We start from the raw sequence: 16,395 nt of genomic DNA, 5'->3' as shown, positions 1-16,395 counted from the left end.
TTTTAACCATGACCCACAGGAACAAAGACAATATATACCGTTACTACTCATTCACACACATAACTGAATAAAAGCTTCATAAAATAATAGTGAATCTTATAAAGTAAAATATACCAGGATCTTTTCTATTTTACTTCATTAAAAAAAAATATATATATATATATATATATATAATGGCCACTGCCCATTGAGCTATTTTCATGACCCATAATATACAAAATACTGTAGCATAGGGCTTTTTACACATCGGTAGCCACTGTGAACTTCCTAGTTGGCACGTATCTGTGGAGTGATGAGAACACTCTCTAGTCACAAAGCAGCAGGACTTAATGATAGGCCCACAAGTCTTAAGCCTCTGGGGCCAGATGTGCTTCAAAGTTCAGAAATTTTCAGATGTTTTTAGAAGGTGCTATCCCATATATACAATATATTTCATTAAATTTCACAGTGCAGTGTGGGATAGGCAGCATTTGGTAATTGAACACATCGATATTTCGTGTGAAGGGTATAAATAGGTAGGATAATTAAAGGTTGTAACTCTTAGCAGTTCCAGTCAACAGATACCAAATTTATGGAAAAAAATGATCTCCAGGGCTTTCCAAATTTTGATTGCAGATAAGGCAGTGTAGCAGACTTGTAAGTGCTAACACTGACTCATCAGTGGTTTTCCTCACATGACCGAGGTTAAGGCTCAACTTCTAAGTATAATTTGGTCCACAGATGTGGTTTTTTTGCCCACAGTGTTGGCAGATAGATTTTGAAAGAAAATTAAGTAGTCTCAAACTTGAAAACTGGGAAATTTCGCTTAAAAATTCTATCTCCAGTTTCTGAAAATTCCTAGGATTTGGCCCACGGAGCTGTCTGTTGGTACCTATTTAAAGCTATCTCCCTTAGATGGGGCACATGCTCCCTGATGCCCCCACAGTCCTCCTCCAGTTGGATTCTCTCCTTTAACTTATCTGTCTGACTCTGAGACCTGCTTGAGACCTGTCTACAGTTTTCACATCACGTTCTGTCCAAATCTCATACACTCTGAGCCCCGAGACAGAAGAAACTGGAGCCTGACTGTGAAGCTCACGGTCACCCAGCCTGTCAGAATAACTTGAGCTGAACAACTACAGGACTGAAAATCTTGGGCCCTGGAGTTGGGAAGTCTTGCTTCTTCTTCATGTGGGGCCATGGCTAGATCTAGATCATTCATGCTCTCTGCGTCTGGTTACCACGTGCACAAAATGGGACAAATTACAAGATCCACAGTCCCCTCTCTGTAATTCTAAAAACCAAAAAAAGTTCTGAAAACCAGAACTTTATTCATAAACTGACAGCAAAACGGAACCCGAGTCGCCACAGGCTGCCTACAGTGTGAAGATACACGCCTTTCCCAGCAGAAATAATCAATTTCCAAGAATTGCCCCAGATCCCTCTGGGGTACTGCCTAACTATGAAATATGCACCCTATTAACTTTCTAAGCTCTGAAAAATTGTGATTCCCGAGACGCTGCCAAGGGAGCCGATAAAAGCGAGGAGATGCCCTTGGCGCTGCTCCAGAGATCCCAGGAGGAAATCCGAGAACAGCGCGGCGCCTGGCACACAAGAGACGCGCTCAAATGTGAAACAGTGCGACCTCCTGAAGAGCTCCCATTCATTCGCCCCTCGAGATCGGCCCCGCTTCAACTTTGGGCAACTCAACGCCTCCTTCGGCCTCAGACTCCTCACTCAAAAGTAAAATAAAAATTTAACCGCTCCTCTCAAGTGAGGGCTGGAAACCGTTTCAGCGAGAGCCCGACCCAGAACAGGCTCTGAACCGACAGCCTTCAAGACCCTATCTAGACACCTTCCCGTCCAAGACGGCGCACCCTTTGCCGACATCGCCCCGTGAGGGTTCCGACACCCCTCGGGAAGGACCGAAAGCCCAAGCCTCCGGAGTGCTCAGCGACCCCAGCCTCGGCGTCTCCTCACCTGAAAAACTGCTCCGCCGGATTAACAGACGCGACTCCCGCCCGGAGGGAGACGCCGACCCAACTCCTCTCACTCGCGCCTCATAACCACTTCCGGCGCCGCGTGAATTTCCTCAAACTACTCCTCTGAGGAAACTCTGCACCAGCTCGAAGACTCCGTTTCCCAGAAGACTGTGCGGGCTCCCTCCCTGATCTTCCTATATCTCCACCCGCTTCTTGGCCTTAGAGGTTCCGCTGAGCACTCTGGGAAATAGAATAGAAACAAAATCGGGGCTAGGTGGCCTGTGGGTATTGTAGTTCAGTTTTTACACTGTTGAAGGACAACCTAACCAGCGCACTCGGGCCTGAAGGCGACCGAGGATTGCCATGGGAACGCGTTGAGAGGGCAGTTCCTGAAAAGACGCTTGGACGTAAAGGGCGGAGTTGAGGCGGGAAAATAATGATATGGACTTTCTCTGATAGGCGGAAAGATGCCTCATACTTCATCCCTCCTTATGATTGGCTCCAGGTTGGCACATGCGCAATAGAACCAGGAAACGTCCAAAAGAGGGTGGAATGGGGGTGAACGATGAGGAAATAATCTCTCCCCGGCACAGCCCGAGGGCCATCTGGATGTCAGCAGCGCCTGCGCGGACGCTGTCCTCCCTCCGTGTGGAGGATGCGCGCGCAGCGCTTTCCACCATCCGGAAGTTTGCGTAGGACAGCTAAGGTGAGTCCTACTCTTGGGGAAGGGTAGGAGAATTTGGCCGCAGCCGTCTGGCTCCCTATCCCGGTCACGGAGTCCAGAGGTGAGGGGAAGGTGAGGCGGAGCAGGGGGAGGTGTCCCGATCCACTGACCGCAGTCCAGTAGTGGTGCCTATGACGTCCGCACGATCCTTTGTGGGAGACAGAGTCCCCGGGAGCAGGGGTCTGGATGAAAGAAACTACTGGTGGCCGGGATAACTGGCCTGCCCTTGCGACCCCTACAAGTTACTTGTTGGCTCTTGGTGGTCGTGACTACGACGGAGGTGGGCGGAGCTAGTGAGGAGTTTGACAGATGCCCCTCTTTGGCACGACGTCATCCCTGGTTTCTTTTGAGGGCGGGGCCTAGGCGAATCCGGGTTATCTAGACACCTGTCCCTCCTGCGGGGTGGTGGAATCCAGCCTTTAGCTCTTTTGCTGTGCTGTGGCTGAGAACATGCCAGGACGGAAGCAATTCTTTTTTTTTTTTTTTTAAGATTTTGTTTATTTGACACAGAGATGATCACAAGTAGGCAGAGAGGCAGGCAGAGAGAGGGAGAAGCAGGCTCCCCGCTGAGCAGAGAGCCCGATGCGGGGCTTGAGCCCAGGACCCTGAGATCATGACCTGAGCCGAAGGCAGAGGCTGAACCCACTGAGCCACCCAGGCGCCCCGATGGACGTAATTCTTAACACAGAGATGTTCAGTAAATATTTGTTGAGTAAATAAAATAAATGGGTGAATGAGTGATAAAGACCCCTGAGCGTTGGAGCCTTGGGTTTAAGTCCTAGCCATGTGATCTTCAACTGGTGACTTCACTTGGAGATTCCCTTCTTCCAACCATATTTCTTGAGCGTTTTCTATAGCACTAAATTCATCTGACCTATTAAACTGTTGCTCATTTGTTTATTAATGTCCCCTTCTGCCACTAGAATGTGAGCTTTCTCCGGTCAGGAGCCTGTTTGTTGCCTTCGCTGCTGTATCGCAGTGGTCAGCACGTATCAGGAGTTCAGTGAATGATTACTGAATGAATGAATGAATGAACTTAGCACATGCTGGCTATGTCGCCAGTGATCAATAAACACTAACCATTATCTTCCACTTATATGTGAAGTGGGCCTGAGTCAACCTCTCCACTTTTATCCACTTACAGGATACTGTTAAGATGGAGTTGCCAACCCAGTGAATCTGAGGGCCAGACCGTGACCCCTTAAAGGTACCATTCCCTCAGGGACATGCCCTTTAAGGCCTTTTCCCCATCAACACCTGCTCCTATTCTATCTCCTCCATGTTGCTGCTCTCAGACTTCACTCCCAGGAGGAAGGTTATCATGGGCATGGAGGGTCACTGAGTTAGACTTTTGCCCCACCCTAGAGGCCATCTTTAACCAAGGCACTTGGCACTGGGGAAAGTGCCACATAAAGCAAAGCCACTTAAAAATGCCATGGATTTTCATTTTTTTAAATTTTTATTTATTTTTTAGAGAGAGCATGAGCAGGGGTGGGGACAGAGGGGGCAGGAGAAGCAGACTCCCCGCTGAGCAGGGAGCCCGTTCCAGGACTCAATCCCAGGACCCTGAGATCATGACCTGAGCCGAAGGCAGCCGCTTCACCGACTGAGCCACCCAGGCATCCCTGGGTTTTCATATTTCTAGTTTCATAAGTAACCTAGTAAAGTCCTTGTATGGTAGTCAGTTGAGGCTAGACTATGCTGCAGTAGCAGCAGCCCCCAAATCTCAGTGGCTTAACCCAAATACAAGTTTCTCACTAAAAACAAAGTCTGGAACAGCTCCTCAGGGTAGCCACCCTCTGGGCAATCTTGATCTTGTGGCTCCAACGTCAACACCAAGGCTTCAGGTTTGTTGTGGCCTAAAGGGAGAAAGGGGAAGTAGAGGTGACTTCTCCAGCTTAACAAAGATACTCACCAGTATTTGTACCTTCGAGAAGGTAGAGATGTCCTTTTAAATGTCATGACGAGGACAACAAATTATCAAGTGACACAACCGGTCAGAATTACAGGTTTCATCGAGGCTGAAGGATACTTGGCAACAGTCTTTGGTGTCTGGTGTCATACACCACTTGTTTGTGTGAAATGAAGGAAGAGCAACTCTTTCCCACAGGAAAAAAATGGTTCCTGCTTTTCTGCAGACCCACAGGAAGAGGAACCCTTGTCCCCTCTGGCTGAGATTTCTTTCATTCACTGTCTGGATGGCGTGGGGTTTTCAAGGGCAAGCACTAGAATTCCATAAGTCAGCACCAAGAGGAAATGGGGAGGCCTGCGAGGCTCAGGACTTATGAACAGAGAAGGGGAAAAATGGGAACGTTAACAACCGAAATATAAGTTGGACACAGGGCATGATACGGTAATAACATCCACTACCATAAAAGGCTTTCCGTAGGCCAGGCCCTGTTCTCAGCAGGGGTGTGGACTCAGGTCTTAGGACCTGAGATCATGACCTGAGTGGAAACCAAGAGTCAGACGTGTAACAGACCAAGCCCCCCAGGCACCCCATTCTCACACCTTGATCTTGGACTTCTAGCCTCAAAAATTCTGAGAAAATTAATTCCTGTCCTTGAAACCACCCAGGGAGTGGTGTTTAGGGACGGCAGTCCAAGCAAATGAATACTCCTGCCCTGTCCTCCTTTGTAGTGGGCTCTATGTGTGATTTTGGTCTTGATTTTGACAAGTGTTAGGGAATATTCCAGAGACACGCAAGGCCTGGAGGACAGTGCTATGAACTCCTCTGTCTCACTAAGTACGTCAGGATGAGACCTGCTGCATACCTCTAACCAACTAAAGCCCTGGTGGCTTCATGTGGCATAAGTTTATTTGCTGATCCTGAGATTCCAGTGTGGACCAAGCCACCCTCCTCCATTTTGCCCCTATGCCCCCCCGGAGCATGCTGCCCCCAGAGGTCTCCAAGCTGCAGGCTGGTGGGCGGAGAAGGCACTCCAGCTTTTAACAGCCTCAGCTGGGAAGTGACTTCCACTCACACGCCATTGGCCAGAACTAGTCACGTGGCCCCGGTCTGCCCGGGGCGGGGGTTTTGTGTCCTGGAAGTGTAGGGGAGCATGTGGCTGATTGGCCAGCTTTCACCATCTCTCCCATCCCTGCCGTGGGTTCCAAGAAATGAACATCACAGATGATGGCAGAAAACCCTCCATGCTCCCACACCTGGAGCAGAGCTCCTGCATGATGTCCGTTGACTCAGAGGCACACCCAATGTTGCATTTTTCTGCTTTTCACCAACCCCCCACCCCCTACCCCCGCCCACAAGGGAGAGAGGAGTGACTGGAGGCTGGAGACTGGAGGCTGGAGGCTGGAGACTGGATCCAGGGGCCAGGAACTCATTTCCAAAGTGGCCATTTCCTAAGACAGTCTACTCCAACAAGATAACTTTCCTCCCTTTTCCAGTCTGGTAACCACAGAGAGCGTGGGTGACGACTCACTGGCGGTGCATTTGGTTTTTGCCTTCAGCTTCCTGTTCCCTCCCTCCACTTCTTGTTTTCTAGCATGTTCACCTTCTGTCCAGACTGTGGCAAAAGTATCGAAGCCTCATTCAAATTCTGTCCCTACTGCGGAAAACCTTTGTCCTTAGCGGAGCATGAAGGGTCCCAGACCTTTGTCAGACCGCGTACGTCATCCTTCCGAGGTAAGAACCAGGCCTCCAAGGGATGATGCATGCGTGCGTGCATTTAGGGAGGGAGGACAGTCACCTTTGCAGCCTGTCTGATGCTGCATTGATCCCGGAGCTGCCTGGGGACTCGGGCTCAGTCTACGCTCAGTTTCTTGGCATCTGATCGGCCCTGTTAAAGTTGACAACTCACACATTCCTGTCTCCAGTCTGAACTCCTCCCCTGAAATCCAAATTCATATGTGTATATATTCGCCCACTGCACCTATTGGTGTCCCATACACATCTCCACACATGCCCAGGGCTGAGCTCCTGATGTGACTCTCGCCCACCCATCTGTCCCTTCCATAGACTTTGCATCACGGTATACGTGGCAGCCTTGTAATCCGGTTTCCCAGACCAGACCCTGCAGTCACCATCCTTCAGTCCTCTTTCTCTCCCACCCCGCGACTTCAGCTCTCCAGCAAATCTTGGCCATTCTCCCTTCAAAATCAGTGCCCACTTCTGCCACCTCCTGGGCCACCACCCTGCCCCGTCCATCCCCCACCTCTCCGTGCCGTCTTGCTTGGCACCCAGGACCTGGCAGAGTTGGGTGCTGAGAAATCTCACAGATTGACAGACTGAATGAATGAAATATCAGCAGTAGGTCCTGGCCAAGCCCAAGCACAGATCCTGCCTTGAGAAATCAAAGCGAGCAAGCTTGTCTGAAGGCCACAGAAGGAAGTTGGCATACGTGATATTCATTTTATCATTTGAGATTGCATTTGGCTGCGAGTAACAGAAAAATGCTTCCTTAAGAGTTTTTTGTTTTTTTTTTTAATGAATGGGTTTATTTTTCATACTAAAAAAGTCTGCAGGGGCCAGTCCAGTGGAGGAACGGGGTCCCCCTGATGCCATAAGGGACCCAGGCTCCCCCTGTCTTTCTGTTTGGACATTCTGAACAGAAGGGTTTTCCCCCCATGCTTTTTGCCTTGAGTTTTTAAGATGGCTTTTCATCTCCAGTGTCGTGTCTGCATTCCAGACAGATGCCGACAGTATTTACCTTCAGCCGAGTTCAGAGTCTGAGGGTTTGGTTTTGCTTTTGGTTTTTTGTTTTTTAAGATTTATTTATTTCAGAGAGCATGAGAGAGAGAGAGAGTGCACAAGCATGAACAGGAGGGGCAGAGAGGGAGAGAGAACCTCAAGCAGACTCTGTTCTGAGCACAGAGCCCGACTTGGGGCTCGATCTCACAACTCTGAGATCATGACCTGAGCCGAAGCCAAGAGTCAGATACTTAACCAGTGGCGTGCCCAGAGCCTGAGTTTTAACCACAGCCTTCTCTAATGCCAACCTAGGACTCAGTTCATTATTCATTCACCCAGTCGCCAGGCATCAAATACACCTGGACCGCCTCCTGTGTACCTAAGTGCTGTCTGTCCCAGAGAGGTAGTAACACACACACTACGTACTGGGTGTCTGGTTTCTCAGAGCTTTTGAAAGTCAGTAAGGCAAACAGACATTGAATAAGCAACTACCAGGAGAGCATATGATAATGGAAAGGAAATGGATGGATCATGGAACCCACTGAAGGGAACTTTGTTTCTGGGAGGATCTGGGAAAGCCTCCCTTGTGGGTCACATTTGAGCCCAGACCAAGGGGTGATAAAAGTTAGCTAAGTGAAGAGTGGGGTTGAGTTGAGGGAGTCACAAAAGTTCCACGCACTGGGGCACAGTAAAGGGAAAGGCCATATGGTGGGGGGAGCCATGCATGTCGGAAGAATAAAGGCAGATATCTTGACTAGGGGTAGACAGGTAGGGCTCTGTAGACCCTGGGTAAGGAGGTTAGTAATCACTGATGTAGTCAGGAGCTATGGAGGGTTTCTACCAAGTGGGAGATACAATATGATTTGCATTTTGGAAAGATCTCTCTGGAAAGTGGGAAGTGGGGGCACCTGGGTGGCTCAGTCAGTTAAGTGTCTGACGCTTGATTTTGGCTCAGGTCACAATCTCAGGGTCTTGAGATGGAGCCCTGTGTCCGGCTCCATACTGCATGTGGAGCCTGCTGGAGATCCTGTTCTCTCTCCCTCTGCCCCTCCTCCCACTCGCACTCATGCTCTCTCTTTCTAAAAAAAAAGAAGAAGAAAGAAAGAAAAGAGACCAGTTAGAAGGCCATTCCAGCAGTCCAGGAACCAGCCATGCTAGTTAAGTTAGTGGCAACTGAAAGACTTCTGTTTTTAGTAATATGGCAGACTAAATGATCGGCAAAAGCCCCTTACGGTTCGACACACCACAAAATGTTGGATAAAATATAAAAAGTATCTACTGAAAAGCAGGGCCAAGTGGGTCCTATCACTCAGTGAGTGAATTCTGAGGAAGTGAGGAACAGTAACAAAACACAGGGCTGAGTGTGTGCTGTGGATCGTGGTGGTCCTAGACTGTTTGCTGGTCACTGGTGGTTTCGAGCCTGGGTTTTAATGGAGTATAAGAGACAAAGCTTAGGGCCTGAGCAGTGCAAGAGGTAAGACTGGAAAACTTAAAATCCGGGACTCCTCAGTGGGTAAACTGGAACAACAACAAAATGTTTGGAAAAACACTGAACAGAGAAAGTTGGTAAAGACATTTGTCTGTCTCAGCCTTGGCTTCGGGTGAAAGGTAGAAGAATGTCCTCTCTCAGAATTCCTAGCCAAGAACTCACATCCTCACCAGTTTGGGGCCAGAATTTGTACTGATCTGTGTAGCCCCCAGAAAAACCCAAGTGGGAAAGTTAGTGTAAAGGAATGAGGGGTGGGTGCCCTTCTCCAACAGAGGTGAAACTTCTCTTGGGGACACCCCCTTTAAAGACAGATCTTAGAGGAGCGCCTAGGTGGCTCAGTCAGTTAAGCATCTGACTCTTGATTTCGGCTCAGGTCAGTGACCAGAGACCTCAGAATTAACAGATGAGAATATGTCCGAAACACACTTAACATGGTTAAAGAAATAAAAGAAGAAATTCAAAATACGTTGAAGAAGCAGAAGTTAGTTAGAAGTGTAAAGGAACCAAAACAATTTGAAAAGGAACCAAACATCATCATGGCGACCAGAAACCTGCTGGATGGTTTAACTGCCGACCAGACACAGCTGAAGGGAGAATTAGCAAATTGGAAAATAGGTTCAAAGAAGTTGCCTAGAAGAAAGCAGAATGACAAAGCAATAGAAGACACACAAGAGACGCCAAGACCCAAGGAGGAAAAGCAAATAACTAAAATGGAGGGAAGTTTGCTTAGATATTTAGGTGACAAGAGAACCAATACTTGGCTCTGGGGCTCCAAGGGAAGAGAGTGGTGAAATGTGCCTTCAGAGTTCCTGGTTTAGGGGTTCCTAGAAGAAACCTTTGTAGTCCCAGTTTGTGTCTGGTCTCCCTTCCTATAGGCTCAAGGAGACAGAGCAACACCAGTCCTGAGATCCCTTCCAAGAAAGTGAAATGGTCCAGCTCTGTCACCTCCCCCTCATCATCCCTCTGCTTAGATGGTGACAGTTCTGGGTCTGAAGATACTGTGAGATCCAAAGGTAAGAGTTGGGGTCAATCCCGCTTGACTCGATGGGGAAAAGGCGGGTCGTTGGACAGAGTTCCGGGCGTCGCTCCCCTGCTCGGGCATCCTCTACCCTGCCTGGGCCCTCATCCTTTCTGCCTCACTTGCTGGACTGAGAGTCCTGTGTGGGCAGGGACCAGGTAGACTCATCTGCATAAGCCTGGTGCCCGCCAGCAAGTGTGGGAGTCTTTTTTTTTTTTTTAAGATTTTATTTATTTATTTGACAGAGAGAGAGAGATCACAAGTAGACAGAGAAACAGGCAGAGAGAGAGGGGGAAGCAGGCTCCCTGCTGAGCAGAGAGCCCAATGTGGGGCTTGATCCCAGGACCCTGGGATCATGACCTGAGTTGAAAGCAGAGGCTTTAACCCACTGAGCCACCCAGGCGCCCCAAGTGTGGGAGTCTTGAGGACCATGTGCCCATCTCCTTCCCAGGTGGCCCTTGGATCTAAAGTCTCAGCCCTCGGTGCCTTCCTTCCATACCCCGTTATCCTCCAGGCCCCTCTGCCTCTTGCTATTCTATGCCCTGGGTGGATGGTGGGTGGGAGGAATGGATTAGACAATACCCTTTCTTGTGTCCACTTCTCTCTCCTGACCATGCCGTCCCATTCTCTTGCCAGCCTGGGAGCCCCTCAAGGGCAGGGTCTCAGTCTAACAAATTTCTGACCCTTCTTTATACTCAGCACAAGGCCAGGGCCTGGTTTGGGATGTTTCTGGTTGAGTATCTGGAATGTCTTTTTTCCCCTTCATAAACTTCTGCTCATCCAACAAGACCCAACTCAAATGTCCCCTCCTCCCGAAAGCCTCTCTTGACTTCTCGAGGCACCAGAAATCTCTTTCTCATATTCCTCTCTATGGCCCTGTTTCAGACTCCGTTCTGACCAGCTGTGTCCAGATCAGCCTCCCCCACCAAATTAGGGGCTCCCAAGGGCCAGGGCCCAGGTCTGAGTCCTGTCTGGATCTCCAGCTTTATCCCACGAGGCCCTGACTCATGAAAGGTCCCAGGAAGCATCTGTTGAATGAGCAAGTGAATAAGTGAGCAGAGTGGCAAGCGTTGTCCTATAACCCATCCAGATGCTGCTTTTTCTTTAATCTGAGCATCATCCTGCAGGGTCCTGGAGCAGACCCCCAACCCCCAAAAGCAGCCCACAGGCAACCAAGCGAAGCCCGCAGACGACCAAGAGGAGCCCACAGACGCTGAAGCGGAGCCGGGTGACAACCTCACTTGAGGCTCTGCCCACAGGGGCGGTGGTGACAGACAAGAGTGGGCGGCACTGGAAGCTAGGACCCCTCCAGACCAGGGACGACCAGGGCATTCTCTATGAAGGTACAGTGTCCACAGGCCGGCAGGCCCTGGGCTGGGCTGGGCTGGACCGGGGTGTCTTCGAACCAGGGCAAGGGGAATGGAACCCCTTTCTGGGAATGGAAATGGAAACCATCTCCCAGCCGCAGACCTGCCTCTGGACAGCTTTCTCTTAGACTTGGGCCTGCAGAACTCCCCACCCACGGGGGCTGGGAAGATCGAGTAAATGTGTGCAGGAGTCCAAGAGTGAGCAGTTGGCAATGGTGGGGACTGTGGCCAACTGGAAAGCATGTGCTCTGTGTAAAGAGGCACGCCCCACCTCCACCTCCGTCGCAGGGGAGTACAGGCCCAGGGTGGCTGAATGATAAGGATCACGACGAGTGTTCTGTCTATCCTGCAATGGTGTCAGGGAGCACCCTCCCAAAATGTAGTTTGAATGTTGAGTGGTGATGAAGGATATGCATGACTACTTGCTTGCATAATTGAGGTTTCTGGGAGTACGGGTCTGCACCTCCCTGAGAAGAGGAAGGAAAGGCACCTGGTCTGGGTTTTTGTTCGGTTAAGGGGTGCGGCCGGAGTGAGGGTTCCTGTCCTGGGCCCAGGGCCTCCGTGATTTGCATCTCCCGTGGCAGCAAAGGAGGGAGCCCCCTGTCCTCAGGCTTGCTTATCAGCCTGCCCAGATGTGGGGCCGGAGAGGAAGAGGCAGGACCCGGCTTAGACACTGGCGTCGTCAAAGTTGAAAAAATGGAGTCAGACACCTTGTGACAACGAAGAGAAAAAGAACTGTGCTGGCAGTGTTAGTATTAACCAACCTGATGTTTCTTGAGTGCTTATTCAAGGCCACACTGTATTCTAAGCACTCTGTGGGAGGTTTGGTCATTTTTTCAATTGAGATAAAAGCCACGTAACATGAAATTGATGATTTTAAAGTCTGCAGTTCAGTGGGGTATAGTCCATTCACGGTGCTGTGCAGCCATCACCTGTATCTCGTTCCAGAACGTTTCTATTAGCCGTAAAGGAAGCCCCGTGCCAAAGCACTCGCTTCCCCCCCACCCCACACTTTTCAGCCTCGGGCATCCACTAATCTGCTTTCTGTCTCATCGGGTTTCTCTGTTGTGGATGTTCCAGATTTTGCATCTGTCTTCTTCCCCACAGCGTGATGTTTTTAAGGTCAGTCCACATCATAGTGTGTGTCGGAACTTCATTCTGTCTTGTAGCTGAACAATACTCTCTTGGTGTGTGTATGTCATGTCAGTTTCTCCATTCACCAGTTGGCTGGTGGACAAGTGGATTGGTTCCACTTTGGGCTGTGATGACTCGCGGTGCCCTGAGCGTCTGGGTACACATTTCCATGGGGACGTATGTTTGCTTTGTACTTCCTAACTCACCAAGGGCACCCGCACTGTCACTGTCCCCATGTCCTAGAGGAGGGACGTGAATCCCAGAGATGTCAATAACCAGCTGGAGATCTGGCTCCGGAGATCTTCCAAGTTTGCAGGAAAAGCCAGAAATCTGGTTTTTGATGGGAAATCTTCGATTTGGAAGTGCCAGCTGGGCGTGGGCCACTGTTGGGATGGGGAGCAGGGCTGGTGAGGGCTGTGGAGCGCGTTTGCACTGTTCGGGGCTACGTCACCCACCAGCCACATCGCCTTTCTCCTCTGCGAGCTTGCACCAGTCAAGAAATGGTGCAGTTTTATGTCCTGTAGTTAAAGCCAATAGCAATTAAACAACAGCAGCAGCCAGAATTGCAATTTTTTTTCAATGGCTGCTGACACTCTTGGCCCACTCTGTCCCCCGTCCTCGGTTCATCCCACCACTCAGCTCATCTCACTCCCTTACTAAAGCAGCCCTATGAGGGGGCGCGCTCTTCCTCATCATCTCCTGGGTTATGACGTCATCCTCCCTGTCTCCCCAGAACAATCCAGGAGAACCAGTAGATGCCACTAGAGAAACCACTGGATGCCAGTAGCACCCCGCCCCTCCCCTCACTGTGACAACCAAAACTATCTCCAGACACTGCCGGCTGCCCACAGGGGCAATTGAGACCCACTGAGTCAGGCCATCCCAAACACATCAGTTTAACAGTCACACGGTAGCACTGTGATTTTATTTTAGTTTTTAAGGTTTATTTATTTATTAGAGCACGCGCGTGAGTGGGGAAGAAACAGAGGGAGAGGGAGAGAGGGAATTTCAGGCTCACTCCCCCGCTGAGCATAGAGCCCGAAGTAGGGCTTGACTCCACGACCCTGAGATCATGGCCTGAGCCGAAACCAAGAGTCAGACGCTCCACCACCTGAGCCCCCCAAGCACCCCAGCACTGTGAATTTATTAAGCACCTTTCAAACGGCCCACAACAAAGAGGTTGGGGCAGAGATGGGCATGCCAGACTCAGGCGGGGCATAAGCAAAGACTCAGAGGCTAGAAGCGCAAGAACAGGAACAGGAAGCATCAGGATGCTGGTGTTCCTGGCAGTGAGAGTGGGGGTGCGGGATGCCCAGAGCCTCCAGCAAGCCCTCCCCTCGCTGGGAGGTGGGACGGTGCAGCCAGACCTTGTGGGTTGTCTTCCTGTCTCTGCTGGCAGCTAGTTGTCTGACCTCGTTCAGGTTCAAGTGATGTCCTGACCTTGTGCCTCAGTTTCCTCACCTGCAGAATGGGATAAGAGTAGTAGTGACCTCGAAAGGTCATTGTTGGGAAAGCTGCACAGGTGGACCAATGCAGAGGAAAGCAACAAGCGCGGTACAAGTGCCTCCTGTCGCTGTGCTGCTCATGATGGATCTCAGAGCAGCTTTCTTGCTCCAGGTTCAACCTCGCCAGTCTTCTGGTAGTCGGGGGCCTCCACCTGCTCGCCTGCTATGCCCTTGTCAGCCTTGGGAGCACATAGGGACTTTCCATGTATCAGGTCAGGGGTCTCCGTAGGTCCAAGAGTCCAGAGCCCTGGGTTGATAGCCAGGCTCTGCAGGAGCCATTGGCCAAGCGTATTGCCCCTCCTGGGCCTCTGTCGGAGGCCCCCCTCTATAATGCAAATGGCCCAGCTGGCTCCCCGGGGTATTAGAGGAGTGGAAGAGAGAAGCCCTTCATAATCCGCAGAGAAGTGCAAGAGATTGTATGTAAGTCGCCAGCTCTTCCTGCCTGCTTTTGAGCGCCAGGCATGTACCTGTCACCCGCCCACATGGGAACTCTAGGAGCCCGGTTAGTATGCATGAGAGGTGCCACGGTCCACTCCAGACACCCGATGACGATCTCCCCAAGCCCCCTTCCCGCAGCTGGGAAGGACCCCTCTGCACCCTGAGATCTCAGCCCTTCACACATTTCCCTCTTACAGGCCCGGCTCAGGTCACCTTTGGCCCTGAATTTGCAAACCCTGGGCTCCCACCCTGCCCCAGCTGGAGCTTCTTAAGAGCAACGGTGACCTCTGGGTAACTGTCACCTCCCTGTCCCTCGGCTCAGCATCTTAGACAACACAAACCTGGATAGTGAAGGGGTAGGAAAGACGGGAGGAAGGAAGGAGAGGAGGGAGGACTCGGAGGGCCACAGGGATGAACTATGCTGTTTTAGTTCATGGGCTCTGGATGACAAGGCAGGGCCAGCCCTGCCACTTACTGGCTGTGGGTCCTTGTGCCAATTATGATATTTTGAAAGCTGCCACACACCAAGCACCAGCTGTGAGCCCGGCTTGGTGCTTAGCTCTGGGGCCGGGTGGGTTCACCGAGTGGTGCATTTGAAGGCAGAAATTAGCTATGATGCTCAGCTATGGCCCGTCTGAGCCCTGCTTCCGACCCCGGGGGCGGGCTTTGTCATTCCTATTTCACAGACTTGGCAACGGAGGCCCAGAGAAGTCTAACGCCTCGGGGCAAAGTCGTACAGAGAGTTGGTGGCCCAGTGGCCCCCTGTGTCTTTTGGCCTCTCTGACCCTCCGCTCTTGTCTCCCCCACCAGGTGGCGCTAATGATGACAGCAAGAGCAGTAATAGTAACATCGTAGTAGAACTTAAAGGGAAACCATGAGCATAAAGCCCTCTCTTAGCACGGGGTTTGTAACTGAACAGAATGGCACAAACACGCAGGGTGTTTATGAGAAAGAGGAGAAGAAGGAGGTGGGTGGTGGGTGCAGCCCAGCCATAGCTTCAGCTGTCCCTGTGGGGACTCTAGAGCAGAAGTGGCCTTTGAGCATGGTTCTGTGTTGGCCCAACACAGCTGGGCCTTTACTTCCCCCTTGAAAACCTGTTGGATATGGGCTGCCCCGGGATTGCAACTGAGGGGATCCCTGAGGGGCTGAAGGCTACTTGGGACAGCACTCCCCGGGGGGACGGGGCTGGGACAAGAAGTCCTTCCTCACAGGGGTTCTGTGTCTGTACCTCCCCGTACATGTAGACAAATGCAAATAGCTGGTGTGTTGGGGGTCCCCAGGACCACCCCCCAGGTTCACTTGTTCACAAAGAGGACCCATCCACAAGCCTCAGTCCATAGCAGTTCTCATCCCACGATTCATTACGGCAAAAGGACACAGAGCACAGGCAATGGAGAGAAAGACACGTGAAGTCCAGGGGGGGACCAGCATCGGCCTCCGAGAGTCCTCTCCCTGTGGAGTCACACAGGTTGCACAAGGAAGTGTGACAACATGTGTGAAATGTCATCTACCGGGGATGCTCCTGAGAGACTCAGCACCCAGGGTTTTTACTGGGAACTGGTTACATAGGTGCACTCTGCCTGGAACGTACCAAATTCTAGACTCTTACAAGGAAAGCAGCTGTTCAGCATGATAGTTTGGGCACAGGGCCCCCCTCTTATTGTTAGAGAATGCTGGAGCCCTCCTCAAACCCAGGTTCCCAGACACCAGTCAGGGGTCACCCTTGCAAGCAAACCTTTCCAAGGAGAGCAGTCAGGCCTTCTCATCAATAACCCTCTTTGTGTAGCTGAATATTAACAAAGAAAAAAAAGAGCCTGTTTGAAAATAGGAAGGAAGGGGTCTTGAAAGCCAAGAATGCACTTGACCCCCAGGGAACCAGTGAAGCGGAAGTGCTGCTCGTTCCTGGGAAGCTTGAGGACCATGACTCGCCTTCCCTCTAGATGATAACCTGGTTCATTTTGTCCACCCACAGCTGAGGCTCTCTCCACCCTCGCCTGCAAGTCAAGTCAGAAGCAGACGTTCTCGCTTAAACTCGTGAGTGTCCCCGGGGTGCAGAGCCAAGAGGGGAGGGCCCTCGGCTTGGGCACCACCGACCTCCGGGCCCCTCGGAG

General features: G+C 51.0%; 1 protein-coding gene across 4 annotated transcripts in view; it reads left to right on the top strand.

The window, feature by feature from the left end:
- The first annotated feature begins 2,454 nt into the window (after positions 1–2,454).
- VRK3 (VRK serine/threonine kinase 3) overlaps positions 2,455–16,395 on the top strand; it is a 31,761-nt gene continuing 17,820 nt past the window's right edge. The window contains exons 1-6 of one of the 4 annotated variants that reach the window (XM_080829201.1): positions 2,455–2,667; positions 3,830–3,892; positions 6,189–6,328; positions 9,698–9,835; positions 10,968–11,183; positions 16,257–16,318. In XM_080829201.1, the coding sequence (XP_080685327.1) occupies positions 6,190–6,328; positions 9,698–9,835; positions 10,968–11,183; positions 16,257–16,318 (555 nt within the window). In that variant the 5' untranslated portion in view covers positions 2,455–2,667; positions 3,830–3,892; position 6,189. Of the gene's footprint in view, positions 2,758–3,829; positions 3,893–6,188; positions 6,329–9,697; positions 9,836–10,967; positions 11,184–16,256; positions 16,319–16,395 lie in introns of all 4 variants that reach the window. The other 3 variants (XM_080829202.1, XM_080829203.1, XM_080829204.1) reach the window with 3 other exon arrangements.

Source organism: Martes martes (assembly GCF_963455335.1).
Source record: "Martes martes genome assembly, chromosome: 17".
Classification (NCBI taxonomy): Eukaryota; Metazoa; Chordata; class Mammalia; order Carnivora; family Mustelidae; genus Martes; species Martes martes.
Note: the sequence above shows the minus strand (reverse complement) of the source record. Positions and strands in the feature narration are given on the sequence as shown.